The 18,834-nt window shown below is 35.9% G+C and overlaps 1 protein-coding gene across 2 annotated transcripts in view; it reads right to left on the reverse strand.

Moving 5' to 3' along the window:
* MON2 (MON2 homolog, regulator of endosome-to-Golgi trafficking) overlaps positions 1–18,834 on the reverse strand; it is a 188,946-nt gene that overhangs the window by 102,029 nt on the left and 68,083 nt on the right. For both annotated transcript variants that reach the window (XM_066369320.1, XM_066369319.1), the window contains exons 9-14: positions 9,125–9,249; positions 8,588–8,724; positions 7,698–7,851; positions 4,210–4,442; positions 2,016–2,097; positions 458–642 (exon numbers count right to left, since the gene is read on the reverse strand). In XM_066369320.1, coding sequence (XP_066225417.1) covers positions 458–642; positions 2,016–2,097; positions 4,210–4,442; positions 7,698–7,851; positions 8,588–8,724; positions 9,125–9,249 — 916 coding nt within the window. The remainder of the gene's footprint in view (positions 1–457; positions 643–2,015; positions 2,098–4,209; positions 4,443–7,697; positions 7,852–8,587; positions 8,725–9,124; positions 9,250–18,834) is intronic.

Genomic DNA, 18,834 nt, shown 5'->3' on the forward strand with positions numbered 1-18,834 from the left:
GTTAAAAACCAAAATTCACATATTTTTAGTTTAAAAAGTTATTATATTGAAATATACTTATATTGTATGTAACCAACTTGAATGTTTTGAAAGTATTCAATAAAAATAATTTTGAATATCAATTTAAACTAAGTAGTTGCAAACATAACTGTTGTACTAGGTTCCATTAAAAAGAACAAAAACAAAACCACCATTTCAACAGTATGTTGGATTTGAAGATTAATCTTCTTTTATCCTCACCATTATTGTTTAAAATTTGTATTATTCTCCCCTACCCCCATTCCCATTATTTTAAAAAGATGGAAGAAATTGAGGATCAAGGGACATTAACTTCTCACAGAAGTCACAGACTCAGTGAGTAGAAAAGCAGAGACTTGAACTCAGAATTTCTATCACCTTTCCTCTATGCCATGTCACTGCACTAGATGACCCAGCCCTGAGTAAACTGAAGCCTTACATTTGTTGGAAAGTGTGGCTGCAGTGGTGGTATTCAATACAGTAAGAGCATAATGGGGAGGCAGGGAACCTTTACATATTGCAGTTATAAAGGCATCTCTTGAAGTTACTAGGCCCAGTCTTCCACAAAGAGCAGCCATAGTCAGTTCAGCTTTTAAAATATTCTCAGTTGCAGTTTCATCTGTGCTAAAAAAAATATATATAAAGTATTTCATTTAATATGATTAATTTTAAAATTTTCTTTATTTACTGATTTTGTTTATAGAGAGAGAGGAAGAAAGGGAGGGAGAGAGAGGAAGAGAGAGAGAGAGAGAAACATCGATTTGTTGTTCCACTTATTCATGAATTCTTGTGTGCCCTGGCTGGGAATCAAACCTGCAATCTTAGCATGTCAAGATGATGCTCTAATCCAGGGGTCAGAACCTATGGCTCGCGAGCCAGATGTGGCTCTTTTGATGGCTGCATCTGGCTCGCAGACAAATCTTTAATTTAAAAAAATGTTAAAAATATAAAACATTCTCATGTATTACAATCCATTCATTTCCTACTGCTCATGTTCATGGTTGCGGGTGGCTGGAGCCAATCACAGCTGTCCTCCAGGACAACACCAAATTTTTATTGGATAATGCTTAACGTACACGGGTCGTTGTATGGCTCTCACGGAATTACATTTTAAAATATGTGGCATTCATGGCTCTCTCAGCCAAAAAGGTTTCTAACCCCTGCTCTAATCTAACCAACTGAGCTACCCCAGCAGACCTAACTTATTTTTAATTATTGTACAAACATGTTGTGGAATTAGGTACTTAGTAAAGTTTTAAGAATCTATTAAATATTGTCTGACTAGACAGTGGTGCAGTGGATAGAGTGTTGGACTAGGACGTGGAGGTCCCAGGTTTGAAACCTGAGGTCACCAGCTTGAGCACAGGCTCATCTGGTTTGAGCAAGGCTCACCAGCTAGAGCCCAAAGTTGATGACTTGAGCAAGGGGTCACTCAGTCTGTTGTAGCCCTCCCCCACCAGTCAAGGCACATATGAGAAATTAATCAATGAACAACTCAGGTGCCGCAACAAAGAATTGATGCTTCTCATCTCTCTCCCTTCCTGTCTGTCTGTCCCTATCTGTCCCTCTCTCTGTCTGTCACAAAAAAACTATTAAAAATTATCAAAATCAACATACTTAAGGAATTTTAACTAACATATCTAAAAATTTAAAATATCCAATGTTTTAAAATCAGTAAAATCTGCAATCCTGAAAAAAAAATGAAAGAAATTGAATAATATGATTATAATTATAAAAGTAGTATGGGTTAAAATGAAAAGGGCATTCTGTAATGTTAGGATTGTATTTTCCATTAAAACACAATTGTCACAACAATTCTGATGGGGAGCAGGGGAAGGATAGGATAGGGGATGAGAATCAAAACAAATGATAATATTATACACATACAAAAAAACCAGTATTAGGAAATGATTCTCAGGACAAATTTAAGTAAACCATTATAGTGGGTTTTTTTTTTAACTCTCACATGCAATATAAAACTTACAAAGATTTAATACCTGGCATCAAGTAGGAGTGAGAGAGCAGCAAGTAGCCCACACCAGCAGGCATTCACCATTTCTTCCCAAACAGCTCTATTAACTTAAAGAGAAGAGAAAAAAAAAATTCAATACTTGATGATAACTATAAATGTCATAGTATTTGACAATATGTCAAATTCTAAAATCTCCCTGGTCATTTGATATATCTAATATTCCACCAACAACTCAGTTATTCAATACCAAAGGTCTTGTATTTAAAATGTATCTGAATAAATGAAAACTTAAAAAACCACACTATAGTTTCAGAATTCAATAAATCTTAAAACTAAGTGATTTTAAAATATCAATGATAAGAGGCCCTGGCAGTAGAGCATCGGCCCAGCATGTGGAAATCTCGGGTTCGATTCTCAGCCAAGGCACACAGGAGAAGTGCCCATCTGCTACTCCATCCTTCCTTCTCTATTTTCTATCTCTCTCTTCCCCTCCCGCAGCCAAGGCTCCATTGAAGTAAAGTTGTCCCAGGTGCTGAGGATAGCTCCATGGCCTCCACCTCAGGTGCTAGAATGGCTCCATTGCAATGGAGCTATGCTCCAGATGGGCAGAGCATCGCCCCCTAGTGGGCTTGCCAAGTGGATCTCAGTCGGGCACATGCAGAAGTCTGTCTATCTGACTCCCTGCTTCTCACTTCAGAAAAATACAAAAATAAATAAGTAAATTAATTAATTAAAAAAATTAATGGTAAGATCTTTCTGTATACAAGTTATGGTAAATGATATTTTTAAAATATACATATTAGATCATTTCCTACTCCTTTCCCCTTTATTGGGCCAAATTTTAGCCCCATGTAACCAGGTGGCAGTGAATCAATATAATAATCTGGCTCAGCCAGAAGAATGGTTACAGACACTGGGAATCGAGCAAAGAAGCTAACATATTGAGTAAAATAGAATCAAGATTCTCACTATGGGAGAAAGGAATTACAAATATGAAAAATTTAAAATAAATCTTGTCATATTAAACAGGAATTACAAAAACTGGTATGACCTCTTGGTATTTGACACAGATATATTTTTTTAAATGTAGAGAAATATGTGCTTATGAATGTGTGTATTTCCTATTCTAGTACCAAGAAGCATACCTAGTGCCCATGTATTAGTTTCTAAATACTATTCTCCACTAAAAGAAACTAGGGCTCCTTGGAAAAATGACTGCTGGACTGGGCAAGAAAAATCCAAGATGAGCTTGGAACATTTCGTTGTATCAGATATTAAGACAATGCTCAGAAAATGACAAAAGAACATGAGAATAGCTTAAAAGGGCATAAAGTTTGAAAGAGGTCCCCACTGGCCATATTGAGGACAATCTGGGTGTCAAACCAAGTAATAATAATCATAGATTATAACCCTTTGAATAAAATAGGAATCCAAAAATCCATACTAATTTAATTAATCAATCATATTATCAAATGAGAGAGAAGGGAAAGCTCTCTTGCGTAGTAGAGGTCTCAAAACATTTCTCCACAAAAAATAACTTTACACTCAAGAAACATGGTAGACATATTAATGAAATAATATTAATGTCACCAATAATGAGACATACTGATGATGTATACCTCCTGATACACTGAACACACTAAGAATAACACAGCAGCATTTCTGTGGTAGCCCTGCCAAAAATGATTAAATTGAATCCAATTATGAGGAATGTACGGACAAACCCAAATTGACTGGCCTGTACTCTTAAATAACATCAAGGTCATACAAAACAAGAAAGAATTAAGTACCTTTTCCAGATTAAAGGGCAGTAGAGTCATAGAATTAAATTCAATATGTGATCCTGCACCGTAAAGGACATTAATTATTGGGGCAACTGGCAAAATTTAAATGGGGTCTGGGATTAGATGATACTATTGGATTGATGCTAAATTTCTGATGGTGATTGTACTGTGCTTACGTAAAAAACTGGCCTTATTTTTAGAAAATATATATTAAAGTATTAAAGGGTAATGGGACCTCATGTCTGCAACTTATTCTCAAATGATTCAGAAAAAAAATACAGTGATGTGTATGTAAATAGAGTGATAATGCAAATAGGGTATTGTTAATTGAGAAAATGGGGTGAAGAATATATAGGAATTCTATTTCTTTTTTGCAACTTCCCTGTAAATATTAAATTATTTAAAAATAAAAAGTATAGGATAATAGTAACATACCTGTTTCCTTATCCACTTGGTCTGATGTTGACTGTAGTTCTTGCTGTCCTGATGACTGTGTGGCTGAAGAAGCTGCTTCACTGGAAGTCTGACATTCTGTTTCAGTCTCTCCTAACTCTCCTTCAATCATACTAGTGATTCCACGTACAAGGTCTAGCAAACAGTGGAATGCCACAGACATGGCATAACCTTCTGGTATAGTTGGGGGCTCAACTTTGTCCAACATCTCTAGGCTGAAATTATGAAAATAAACAGAACACTAATGAGAAGCAAAATATGAAAATATATTAAACTATTTCCCTAATCATAAAAATTAAATTTAACAGAGTAGCAAAAGTAACTGAACATTACTGAGTTTGTTTTCTTCTCCTTCATATTATTCTAAGAAAATAACTAGAAAAATTGTAGCCGAAACACTGCCATTAACTAATTATTTTAATAATTTACCTTTTGCCTCACCCCCAAATTGTGCCAATATTTTCATGAATTGCTGATATTAAAAAAAAAAAGACAAACAAAATAGAAAAGAAACCAATTATAAAATATCTCAAACTCTGACTTAGTGCTTCTAAAATAAGGTGCCTCCAAATCAAATCATTCCTATAAAAATGAAGGTTGCTTTCACACTAGGGAAAAGTGTTATTGTGAAATATCAAGCTCACCTATCATCTTAGATACAATCTGCAAACATCGTAAGAGTAATCACTTAGAATCAGTGTGTCAAGTTCAAATTTTAGAGCAATTTCTTCTCATGATTAGGACAAAGCTTTCAAAAGACAACAAATTTTGTCTTTAATCATGGCAAACAGAGAATTATAGTTTTAATTTCTTTAATTTTAAAATATTTTGAGATAATTCAATGTTCAGAAAATAGTTCAGTGGGGAAAGAATTAATAGTGATAGAAAAACTGGATATTCACATGTAAAACAGTAAGACTGGACCCCTGTCTTAAACCATATAAAAAAAACTTGAAATGAAACAATGACCTAATATAAGAGCTAAAACTAAAAACTACTAGAAAAAAACATGGGCAAAAGTCATAGCAGCATTATTTATTGCCATAAAGAAGAGACAGTCCAATGCCCATTTTTAACGAAGAGATAAATAAAATGGTATATCCATACATTGGAATATTATTCAGCCATTAAAAGAAATGAAATATTAATACATCCTTCAACATGGACGAACCTTAAAAACATTATACTGAATGAAAGAAGCGTGACACAAAAGAATATTTATTGCATGATTCCATTTGTATGAAATATGCATATCGGGTAAATCAATACAAACAAAAAGCAGATTAGTGATTGCTAGGGGGTGGGGAAGAGGGAATGGAGAATGACTGCTAATGAATATGGGGTTTCTTTCTGGGATGAAAACATCCAAGAATTAGATAGTGGTTATGACTGCATAACTTTTGAGTATAATAACACTGTAAGTTGTATACTGTAAAATGGTAAATTTTATGGTATAGAAATTATATCTCAAAAACAAAATTAAAATCACTAAGAAAAGCTAATAAAAATGCAAATCTCAGAATAAAAACAATTATGTATAGCTATCATTTATTCTCAACCTGGGACTCTTCTTCTTCTTCTTCTTCTTCTTTTTTTGAGAGAGAGAAAAATAGACAGGAAGAGAGAGAGATGAGAAGCATCAACTCATAGCAGCAGCACCTTAGTTGTTCAATGATTGCTTTCTCATATGTGCCTTGACAAGGGGGCTCCAGTCAAGTCACTCCTTGCTCAAGCCAGCAACCATGGGGTTATGACTATGATCCCATGCTCAAGCTGGTGACCCTGCACTCAAGTTTCAACCTTTTTATATATATTACCTCATTTAACCTCTCACAAAAACTCTAAGAGATACAAACAATGAAACTGAGAACCAAGGCAACACAACTATTAATCAGCAGTTTATAACCCAAGTCTGACTATAAGGCATGTCAATTTAACTCCTAATATGTGCCAACTCTGAGCATTTTAAAATTTAGGTAATCAATAAAAATATATTTATATCACTTATCAAGAAATTTAAGCTCAAATGGAGAGGTAAAGTTTATGGATCTAATCTTTGCCAGGATAATAATTAGTTTTATAAAGCCAATTATTAAACCAATAAGTGTTAAGCATCTTGTTAGACAAATGTTTATTTTTAAATAACATATGATCTATTGGGAAAATGCATCTAAAACAGATTAAATAATCTTAAATATGAGAAATTCTGATTCCCAAACTCAATAGTATAGACTTTCAGTGCTAAAATAGTTAAGAGACAAAGGTAATTTATACTTTTTATTAATCCATAAACCTAAAATAAAGCTTACACTTTCCTGACTTTTCAGTGACATTTTATTAGAATTACTACATAAGTTCCACTTTTAAATAAAACATAATTTAAGTATTTTAAAATTAAGCTCAAGTTTTAAAAACTGTTCTAAACCCAACTTTGAAAGGAGTCATACTGTAATAAATCTAAAAGAACATGTTACCAATACTTATATCAAAACTACTTTTATCTGTACATCAGTTAACTTTTCAAATTATTACACATTTAAAAGTCTAAAAGAACAAAATATACAATTAAGATTTATATGTGTGCCTGACCAGGCAGTGGCGCAGTAGATAAGAGTGTCAGCCTGGGACACAAAGGACCCAGGTTCAAAACCGAGGTCATCAGCTTGAGCGTGGGCTCATATGAGCGCAGGGTCACTGGCTTGAGTGTGGGATCATACACATGACCCCATGGTCGCTGGCTTGAGTCCAAGGTCACTGGCTTGAGCAAGGGGTCACTCACTCTGCTGTAGCCCCCCAGTCAAGGCACACATGAGAATGCAATCCATGAGCAACAAAGAGTTGATAGTCCTCATCTCTCTCCCTTCCTGTCTGTCTGCTCCTATCTGTCCCTCTCAGTGTCTGTCTCTCTTGCAAAAAAAAAAAAGACTTATATGTGTGCTTTCAAAGAAATATGCAAAAATAATTTTATACTGAACCTCACAATGTATTGAAGAAAAATGCCAATTCAACAGGGAAGCTCCATTGTGAACATACTAATTAATTCATGTGCAAAAGAACATTCAATATTTTCTAGCTGAAAAGCTGCTATATCACTAATCTCTTTCTATTAGATGAGAAACTGAAATTTTTAAAAGGTGAACTAATTCGCTGAAGTATTAGAAAACCTAAGTGCACAGGGTCTGAAATCAAGCCATTTATTTAAATCAAAACATGATACAGACAGCTGAATAGGTCCTTAGATTAAAAAAACAACATTTTGTTTTATAATGCTGTTAACTATCTACAAATAATACAAAAGAAAAACAAAATTCAGTCCTAGATACATTTCCCAAAGTACTAAAAAGGAAAATAGCTCTAATGTGTAAAAAAACACTAGGTCTAAAATTTAAAATATAATGCAGAAACATTTTAGGATAAAAGATCATTACCGACAATATCATTGCTTAAAAAATAATGCTACTACTACTTACTAGGTTGCTTTAGCACTGCCTTGTACTGTAATAGTCAGAATAGGTATCCAAGTTCCTCTATATTCAAATGCTGGTAGTAAAGTGACACCCCCACCAATTCCCAGCATTCCTGAGTTAGCTGGCGCTGAGACGGTGCCAGCTGCATTATTATTTCCTATTAGATAAGGGGAAGATAACAAAGAGCAATTTACTACTTAATTACAAATCAATAATAGCCAAATACCTGGTCAATTTTTAAATATTGTGCTTGTGATACAGATATTACACAAATAAATGAAATTTATCAATCCTACTTTGGCTATCAGAGTCTTCCTGTTTCCTTAAAACACCATTTCCTTATTTTATATAAAAAGTACTAATAAGGAAAAATACAGACTTTATAATACATCTTTCATTGATCACTTTTTATCAGAGGTGGGAATAAAGAATAAAAGGCCACTAATCAGATAGTAAAAAGTAGAAGAGAAAGAAGGTCAAAGGAAACAAGAGGGCAGAGTGATTTCCAATCTGCAATTAAGAAAACAGTTCACCTATTTCCTTGAAAGAGAGCCTAAAAGACTTCCTATTCTAGTAACCAGATTTTTTTAAAAAGAAACACCAAATGAGCTTTTTTTTAAAATAAAGATTAGCATCTAAACTTTTGTTATGTGATTAGAAAAACTGAAAATATATCAGAGAAAAACATATTCTAGAGAGAAATGAACAGTTGCCTCAGTGAAATCAAATTATTCTTTAAGTGCATTTTACACTTATATATAAAATATTATAAATAAATATAACAAAATGTTATAAAATAGATATAATACATTTAGGTAATCCAAATTTCTCTAGCCTAGTATAATTGTCAATTATGACAGAAGATAAAAACAAAAATATGAATAAGCCTTTACCAGCTTGGTTTGTTGTAGCAGGATTTCCAGTAGGAGGGACAAGAAACAATGATTGGATAAAAGATCCCAGTGCATTCACAATATCGCGAAAAACCTTGGTAGAATGTTGTTTCATATCATACGACTGACAAAATGACCTGTAAAATAGTTTTAAATGTTTTGAGGGAAAACATTTAGATATATTAAAATTTTTAGACTTTTTATAGCAAGTAATGCTGATAAATCAGTCTCAATGCTACACTTAAAACTTTGTATTTGAGTGATTTTACTAATTAAGGACAAAGGTTCAGACTGAGATTAATGTTCTAAAAATATTATCTTGACCATGTTAACTAAGTAAATTCAATTGATGGCAATCACTAACCATACCTTTTGCCATCTCCCAGTTATTTTCTACATCCTTACCCCTACCCTGCCATATACACACAATATAGTGTTTGTTTAAAAACCACTAATATTTGGGAATGAATACTTTAAACTGTTCCCACTGGCATAAATATGAACCCATGCATTTAACAAAACATTGCTGAGGTTTACCTTAATAGCTGAGGTTGCACGCAGAGTCTGTGTATTGATTCTACTGCAACAGCTCGTAGCCACTGTGGTTTATCTGCATCCAGAAATTTCACCAGAAGTGACAGAAATATCTCACATTCAGTTACCTAAAAAGTGTATGATTTATTAATATTATTTCATTAAATCTAAGAATTATAAATTGCATTCTTGTTTTTAACTTAGTCCTATGGACAAACTAATAAAATCTTTTCATTTTAAATAAATTAAAATAAATTTTAAGTCAGAGGATAGGAGATAAGAGAGACAGACTCTTCCATGTGCCCTGACTGGGATCCACAAGCAAGCCCCATCTTGGGCAGACAATCAAACCAACTGAGCTATTCTCAGCACCTGAGGCTGACGATCAGACCAGATGAGCTATCCTCACTGCCCAGGGCCAATGCTTGAACCAATGGAGCTACTGGCTGCGAGGGGAAAAGAGAAGAGGGAAAGGGAGGGGGAGAGAAGCAGATGGCTGCTTCTCTTGTATGTCCTGACTGGAGATTAAACCCAGGACACCCACATGCCAGGCCGATGCTCTATCCACTGAGCCAACAGGGCAGGACCTTTTTGTTTCTAATTAAAATTCTTAATAGGCAGAAGAGAAGAAGAAAAGGGAAAAGTAATCATACTATATATGGAAAAGCTAATGGTAAAAAAAAAAAAGAAAAAAAATCAGTGTCTCTCTACACACATCTTTGAAAACTCACAATAGTGATTTGCTAATGTGATTAATCTTTTATCTTTAATCTTTAGAAGTACTATACACTATCATGTCATCTTCATTCCTGGCTGGTTGCAAAAACTGCTGATAGGATATGCTCTACCCCTTCAGTAATACCACTATGGTTTTCCATGTATTTTTTTGCTGTTTAAGAAACAAAGAGGAGGCCCTGGCCAGTTGGCTCAGTGGCAGAGTGTTGGCCTGGCATGTGGGAGTCCCGGGTTTGATTCCCAGCCAGGGTACACAGGAGAAGCGCCTATTTGCTTCTCCACCCCTCCCTCCTCTCCTTCCTCTCTGTCTCTCTCTTCCCCTCCCGCAGCCAAGGCTCCATTGGAGCAAAGTTGGCCCAGGTGCTGGAGATGGCTCTGTGGCCTCTGCCCCAGGCGCTAGAATGGCTCAGGTTGCAACAGAGTGATGCCCCAGATGGGCAGAGCATCACCCCCTGGTGGGCGTGCTGGGTGGATCCCGGTTGGGCTCATGCGGGAGTCTGATGGCCTCCCCGTTTCCAACTTCAGAAAAATACAAAAAAAAAACCCAAAAAAGAAACAAAGAGGCAATAAGTCAAGGATGTTTAACATAAGTTTCTAGTAGGAAAACAAAAAGGAATCTTCAGCAGTTGACAGGTGTTAAGACATATAGAGTACCTAGAACAAGGCTTGGTGCATAGTTTTGCTTTATTAAGCATCAATTATTATTACCTTTGTTAATAATATAAACTATCTCCTCTGCAAGCTGTTTGTAAATAATTTTTTAAAGCCCATTTCTCAATATTATTCATTAAATATCTGATGACTGAAGGAATGAAAAAGTTACCAGTTTATCAGAAGTTAGTGGATTGTTTCTATTACATATTACCGATAATTTAGGACACAGCAGGACCTCTGGGAGATAAGCATTTGTGATCATTATTAAGCCAAACTAAATCATCCTTCAACTCCCAGTTTAGCAAGTTATTGGATGCTTTAGCTGGAGCTGCCCTGAACTGAGTGAAAATAATGTAGGGTAAGATATTTAGGAACATAGCAGCCCTCAGAATTTTAGCCCAAAGTCTTAGCAGTTGGTAATTTCTAATGCCTTTCAGTATTTTGAACTGGATGCTCAAAAATAGGACATAATCATGAGGACAAAGTTGGAGGAATTATTAAAAACAACTTTATCCTCAGACTGCAATGATGAAAGAAGTCATAGCAGAGGTCTGTCACTGCCCTAAACATAATGCAGTTGAAAAGCACTAGATCAGAGAAGTCTGATGGCTCAGCTTCTTAATACACCAACTTTGTGGATGGCAACAAGCTAGGTAGCCTTCCTATAAAGGACCTACACCTTCCTGAGAAATGAGAAAAATGTGAGAATAAAAACATACTCTAAAACAAAGTAACATGCAAATACAGAATGCATTATTTTTTTTAAAGTGAGGTGGCTCCCTTTTAGCAAAGAACTGAAAAAGGAAGAATCATGCTAGTGACTCACTGGGCAACAGTTATATCTATGGAAGAGTTTTAACACTAGTAGGACCTTCAAATTGTGCTCTATCTGCTTTAGAGTGGAAGTGGAATATAAATGTGATAGAATTGAAGGCTCAACAGTCAGGTTTTCAGGCCAGAAACAAAGGCTCTCAGAAACATCAAGTACATCACAGCTAAAGAATTCCTAACATTACAGAACTTGCCTTGAAGAGGGTATTATTTCCTCTCCTATGACAGTGACTCCAGTACAAATCAAACAATTACTTAGTTTATACTAGTCACTAAAATATTGTGACTTGGGTAAAAGAGAGAGCCTCTCTCCTGGAACTTTGCTCTCCCTTCCTTCCTCCTTGCCAAGTGTGAATCTCTGATCAGAGAACTAGTGTTGAGGACAGTTAATTGTTCTCAAGGGTATCAATGAAAGGTGCTTATTTAGAATCTGCTAAGCCTTTCCCCTAAGAGGTTGCAGTCACAGGGAAACAGGAATCAAAATTAGTATCTATGGCTTACATCCAATTGTGGCATAAAGATACTTCATGAATTTCATTATACTGGCAAAAAGATGATGAGTTTTTGAATTCCTATAGTCCTTTGGTACTGGAAAACAGTCAAAAGATAGCCAATGTTTAAGATGAATAAAAGTCATCCTGGTGGAAATACTAATAGATGTCTAATAAGCAATTATGGACCTAAGATAACAGTCGGCTTAGGAGACAATGAAGTCAGGTAGAATATTTAAATGCAGGAGTCATGGAATTATTAGTGATAAGATCCTCTGTTACAGAAATTTATATGAAACAGAAAATAGGCTGGACACTTTAGTCCCATTCATTCCTTTTTAAAGGCAGTAAGTCAGAGGCAAGAGAGATATACTAGCTACTTTTAAAATTTCATAAACTCCTTAAAGATATCTTCCTTAGAAAGATATCTGGGCCTGGAGGCTACGTGATTCAGAAGACAGAGAAGTACCTAGTTCAGATCTTAGAAAGTGAAAAGAAAGTAGTATATGTGACATGTTTTATCTGTACATAAATGACTAGAGCATTCTAATTTTTCTCTACTCAGTCTAGATATATTAATAGAACTAACCTTTAAAAATTAGTTCTCTTCACCCTGAGCTACTTGACAGACAAGACACACTGGTGAATACTGGGGGAGAACACTATTCTCCATTACAGTGTTTCCCAAAGTGAGATCCCTGGGACCATTTCAGGGGATGTGAGAGGGGATCATTATTTGCATAATAATACTAAGATCATTACTTGTCATTTTCAATGTTTTGACATTTGTACTGATGACACAAAACAATGGTGGGCAAAATAAGTGATACTTTTACAGGAATCAAGGCAGTAACACCAAAGTGTACTAGTGTCATTGTGTTCTTCATCATTACACACAATTTTTTAAAGTCTGTTTTACTCAAGAACCATAATAAAAAAATTAAATTAAATTAAAATAACAAAATACAAATTACTGATTTTTATTAAATCTGACCTATAAGTGCATATTTTGAATTTTCTGTGTGAAAAAATGGGAAGTACACAAGAAGCACTTTCACTGTGTATCCAAGGACAATGGTTGTCTGGAGGAAAAACACAGCTGCAAACTGACCTAGCCACTTTTGTTCCTTATGGAATACCAATTTAACCAAAAGAGCAATAGCAAACTAAAACTATTCAAACTTGTGTGTATCAAAACATTTTCTCAAAAATTAACAAAGTAAACCTATCACTTAAGGGAAACAAGTGATGGTATTTATTGCCAGTAATATAATTCAAGATCTCAAGTAAAAGGTAGAATTTTGTGAAACTTATAACTGCCACAAGACCTTGATAACTTCTTAATAATCTGATAAATGGCTGGTGACATTAACCTGCAATTTCTGGTACTATATAAAGCGTTAACACTTGCACAACTAAAGTAAGTGATATTATGAAATCATGCATGGTAAAAGGTATAATTGAAGCACAAGATGAATCAATGAATTGTAATGTAACAGTGTACGAAAACATCATTAATACGGTTCCAGACTGTACACTTTAAGAGTGTTATAGGTCCAGTCTGGTATGTTATCAAAGAAAATATCCATCGTTACCTGAAAAGGCCATAAAAATAATTTTGCCTTTTCCAACTACATACATTTATGAGGTCAAATTTTCTTCTATGCTTTGACCCAAACAAAAAATTTAGAAGACAGATAATCCAGCTATCTTTATTAAGCCAGACATTAAAGAGATTTGCAAAAAAATATAAAACCATGCATTTTTTCTTTCTTTGGAAAATATAGGTATTTTTCATTTTATTTCAAAAATAAAATTTTATGGTAACATTTAATGGGTTTTAGTATCACCTCAGATATTTTTTAATACAGTAAAGAAATAATCCACATAAACAACAGCTCCTTGATATTTATTAGTATAAATTAATCCTACAACTAAAAAGTATAAGAATTACTACTCTAGTCATGTTTCTTTAAACCAGGCTTAAATAATGAAAATGGAGTGTTGGGCAAATAAGTTTGTAAAATGTGATTTTTACGTTTGCTCACTTTTATTGTTAAAAATGGCCACTGCCCAGGTGTGTGATCTGTGAAACTGCTAATTACCTTCCTGCTTGGGAAGGGCCATTGTTATGCTAATGTTGCTAGAGGAGGGGTTTTTGCGCCAAAAAGTTTTAAGAAAAGTTTGTGAGAAAGAAGGCAAAGAGAAGAAGGAAGCCAAGATGGCAGGGTGCTAAAGGAGATGACAGTTTGTGCAGAGAGGAGAAAGGAGAAGGTGTGCAGATGGGGAACCAGAGGTGACTGAGCTGGAGGGGGCCTTTGATTCTAGGAAAACCTGGATGTGTCAGTAGCTTTGTGAGCACTGAATGAGTGGGTTTTGGTACCCTGTGTGTTTTACTCGCCAGCCGGTGGCGAGGCTAGAATAAAGGAATGGCCCACCAGTTTTAGGATCCGCAGTTTCTCTACCGACTTTCCAAATCTAATGGGAACCTGCACCTGCATGGCCCAACGGTGACGGCCGTGACTACTGGGCCTTACACAGAGAAATAAGAGAGAAGCATTCCATGTCAATCACATATCTCATCCCAAAACTACCATACCTCTAAATTTTGCCCTTGAAGAAACTAGAATGTCTAAGCTTTCCCATATATTAAGTCTTATGTAACAAATTATAACACTGAGGAAATGATATCTTACATATTTCTGAAGATTCATCTTCACAAATACAGTCCTAGAGTTACCTTATTGTTGTGGAGCTTTACCAGTTGGCTATCACCCCCAATTGATGAGTAAAGTGCAGAAGTGGTCCTTTCTCTTCCTTGAGGCAATAACATTCAATCTTTTCTGTAATTCGTTGTACTGTTATCCCCCTACTCTTTCTGCACCCCTCCCCCCAAATCAAGGAGCCTAAGGTCAAAACATAAGGAATACAGGAGCAGTACAAGAAACCTGGAACTGGCAGACTTAGAGAGGGGAAGAATTGAGAATTAAAAACACAGGGAAGAAGTAAAATGCAGCAAGTTTAAGGGCATGGGTTGGGGGCCTAAAAGAATCACTTAGCATTCCAGCTATGCAGCTTACAAACTGTACAATTGCAGGCAAATTGCAGAAATATCCCAAGCCTCAATTTTCAGCTATAAAATAGAAATATGAATGCCTGCTTTACAGAACTGTAGGTAAAGTCTAAAAGAATTAACATATATAAAGCATGTTGCAGTGTCCAAAATACACACACTAAAGAACAGCAATTTCATCCCAAACTGAAATTACTATGGACTAAGGTATATATCTGTGTAACTGAAAAAGTTACTGGATGAACTACTAGATAACAGAACTGGTGGACCAAAACCAACTGTCTTAGTCTACTTGGCTGCCATAACAAAATACCACAGGCAGGGTGGCTTAGAAAACAAAAATTTATTGATCACAGTTCTAGAAGCTAAAAGTCCAAGATCGGAATTTCAGCATGGTCAGGTTCTGGTGAGAGTTCACTTCCTGGCTTGCAGAGTGCTGCCTTGTTACTGTGTTCTCACATGGAAGAGAAAGAGTGAGCAAGCTCTCTAGTCCAGGGGTCCCCAAACCTTTTACACAGGGGGCCAGTTCACTGTCTCTCAGACTGTTGGAGGGCTGTACTATAAAAAAAACTATGAACAAATCCCTATGCACACTGCACATATCTTATTTTAAAGTAAAAAAAACAGGAACAAATACAATATTTAAAACAAAGAACAAGTAAATTTAAATCAACAAACTGACCAGTATTTCAATGGGAACTATGCTCCTCTCACTGACCACCAATGAAAGAGGTGCCCCTTCCAGAAGTGCAGCGGGGGCCGGATAAATGGCTTCAGGGGGCCGCATGCGGCCCGCGGGCCGTAGTTTGGGGACCCCTGCTCTAGTCTCTTCTTCTGATACTAATCCTATCATGAGGGTCCTAACCTCATGACCTCATATAAACCTAATTATCTCCCAAAGATCTCATCTCCAAGTATTATCATATTGGAAGTTGGGGTATCAACCTGAATTCTTAGGGGGCACAATTCAGCCCAGATTTTATAAAAATAAAGATGACTGGTAATTCTTGGTTTGGGAACAGAGACAAAATATGAATTCTGCATTTGTTATGATGAAGATGTAAACACATTGCATTACTGCTGAGAAGAGAAGACTTGATGTGCTATTACTTACTGCTGGATCCAAAAAGAAACAAAAAGAATGTCTTCTCTTCCTATAGCCTTATGTTCATTAGTTAAAACAGCATTTTGGAGAGGGAAGAGAGAGATGCCCTCCTAAAACAACTCTGATAATATTCAGGGAATAAGTAGGGAAGTGATAAACACTTGGCCTAGTCCTAAGTAATAAACTCTTAGTTTTTATCTGGGAAAGTCTTAATTTTGCCTTATTTTTTTGTTTTTTCATTGATTTGGGGCAGGAGAAAGAGAAAGAAAGAGAGAGAAAGTATCAACTTGTTCTTCTACTTAGCTGTTTCATTTAGTTGTACACTCAGTGGTTGCTTCTCATATGTGTCCTGACCAGGGACCAAACCCATGGCCACGGTGGGACACACTATCCGTTGAGCCACCTGGCCAGGGCCTCACCTTCATTTTTGAAGGAAAGTTTTGCTGTATGTAACATTTTTAGTTGACAGCTTTTTTCCGCTCCAGTACTTTGAATATATCATCCCATTTCCTTCTGGTTGACAAGATTTCCGCTGAGAAATCTGGTAAGTATCTTCTGAAAGCTTCTTTGCACATGAAGAATTGCTTTCCTTCTGCGGCTTAAAAGACACTTTATGACTTTTGACAGCTTAATTATAATGTGTCTTAGAACAGATCTCTTTGGATTAATTCTAGTTGGAATTTAAGCTTCAAGATTTTGTTTTCTGCTTCCTTCTTCTAATTTGAGAAATTTTCAGCCATTATTTATTGAAATAGGCTCTCTGCCCCTTTCTCTCATCTGAAACTCCCACAATGCATGTGAAATAATAGAAAATATTTTTTTATATACATTGATCTCTACCCCCAGTTCCTGACCCAGAACTCCTAATATCCTTATACTGTATATAGGAGTGCTAGGAGCATTTTTCCCCCTAATATTTGATCTTTGACTCCTTAGTTCCTGACACAGATCTCCTAAAACCCTTGGAATTTCCTTGGTGATAGGAGTACATTTTGTTCTAATAAGGCAACTCTTGGTGGGTGCCAGGAACGGAAGAGGGGTGGAAATTAAAATTAAGTTAATAATTGATGCCTCTATGAAGAAACCATAAAAATCCAAAAGGTATAAAGTTTGGGGAGTTTTCAGGTTGGCAAATATATATACATCTCAGGAGGGTGGCACAACCCAACTTCACAGGAACTGAAGCTCCTGTTCTCAGGATCCTTCCAGACTATACCCTATGTATCTCTTCATCTGCCTTTAAAATACCCTTTGTAATAAATCAGCAATACAGGTTTCCCCCCCATTATACAAAGTAGAGTGTTCTTATAAAATCTTTCATAAAGCAAGGAGTTATTCGGTCTGCTGAAGGCCTGCTGTCAAGGCACATATGAGAAAGCAATCAATGAACAAATAAGGTGTCGCAACGAAAAACTAATGATTGATGCTTCTCATCTCTTTCCGTTCCTGTCTGTCTGTCCGTATCTATCCCTCTCTCTATTTCTCTGTCCCTGTGGGGGAAAAAAAACCCAAAAAAAACCTTTCATAAGCCAAAATAATGTAAAGCAAAGAGTATCCCCTACTTATCAATAGTTCACATTACGCCACTTTGCTTTTACAAAAGACCAACACTAGTATGTAACAACATTTTTTATAAAAACAAAAATCCTTCACAGATTTCCTTCAATTAAAAAAAACAAACAGGTACTGCCTGACCAGGCAGTGCACAAACTGGGATGCAGAGGACTGAGGTTTGAAATCCCAAGGTCGCCTGAGCACAGGCTCACCAGCTTGAGTACGGGGTCACTGGTTTGAGTGTGGGATCATAGACATGACCCCATGGTCGCTGACTTGAGCCCAAAGGTCACTGGCTTGAAGCCCAAGGTCGCTGGCTCGAACAAGGGGTCACTAGGTCTGCTATAGCCCCCTGGTCAAGGCACATATGAGGAAGCAGTCAATGAACAACTAAGGTGCCACAATGAAGAATTGATGCTTCTCTTCTCTCTTCCTGTCTGTCTGTCCTCTTTCTGTCTCTGTCACAAAAAACAAACAAAAAACAGGTACTAATGTAGGTGTCTCAGAATAGTGAAATGGCTTAACACAACCTTTCAGAAAGTGGGGAATACCTACAGTGAGCAAAATGTTTTGTTGGGTTGTTACTCTATTAAATTATTTAAACCAAAAAAGTTATCATGGAAACCTTCAATTTGTATCCAAGTTAGAATTTATGGGTTACCTGGAGACCCATTACTTACAGAATTGAAATATAAGACACCCCATTGTCAAAAAAATTGGTCAGTTGGGAAAAAATATTCCCACATCTCGTATTGAGTATGAGAGTAAAATACATTTTGTCTTTTCTTAGACGTGGGTTGGCTTGCAGTGTCCCATAAGTTCCTTAGGTTCTCTTAAGTTTTTTCTTTTTGCTCCTCTGACTTGACAATTTTAAGTGGCCTGTCTTTAAGTATGCTTTCGTCTGGTTAAGCCACAATGTTGACCCTTTCTAGTGAATTTTTTACAACCATTATTGCATTCTTCAGTTTCAGAATTTGTCTGGTTCTTTTATACAGTTTCTATGACTTTGTTGATATTCTTATTTTCTTCATAAACCATTTTCCTGATTTCATTTCATTGTGTTCTCTTTTAGCTCAATGAGCATCTGCATGATTGTTATTCTAAATTCTTTGTCAGGTAACTAATCAATCTCCCTTTTTTAGGGTCAGTTTCTGGAGATTTATTTTGTTCCTTTGATCAGGCCATGTTTTCCCATTTATTTGAAAGTCTTATTATTTTGTTTAAATTTGGGCATTTGAAAATATAGCCAACTCTGTTACTCTTTATGGAT

This window comes from Saccopteryx leptura, chromosome 2, assembly GCF_036850995.1.
Source record: "Saccopteryx leptura isolate mSacLep1 chromosome 2, mSacLep1_pri_phased_curated, whole genome shotgun sequence".
NCBI lineage: Eukaryota > Metazoa > Chordata > Mammalia > Chiroptera > Emballonuridae > Saccopteryx > Saccopteryx leptura.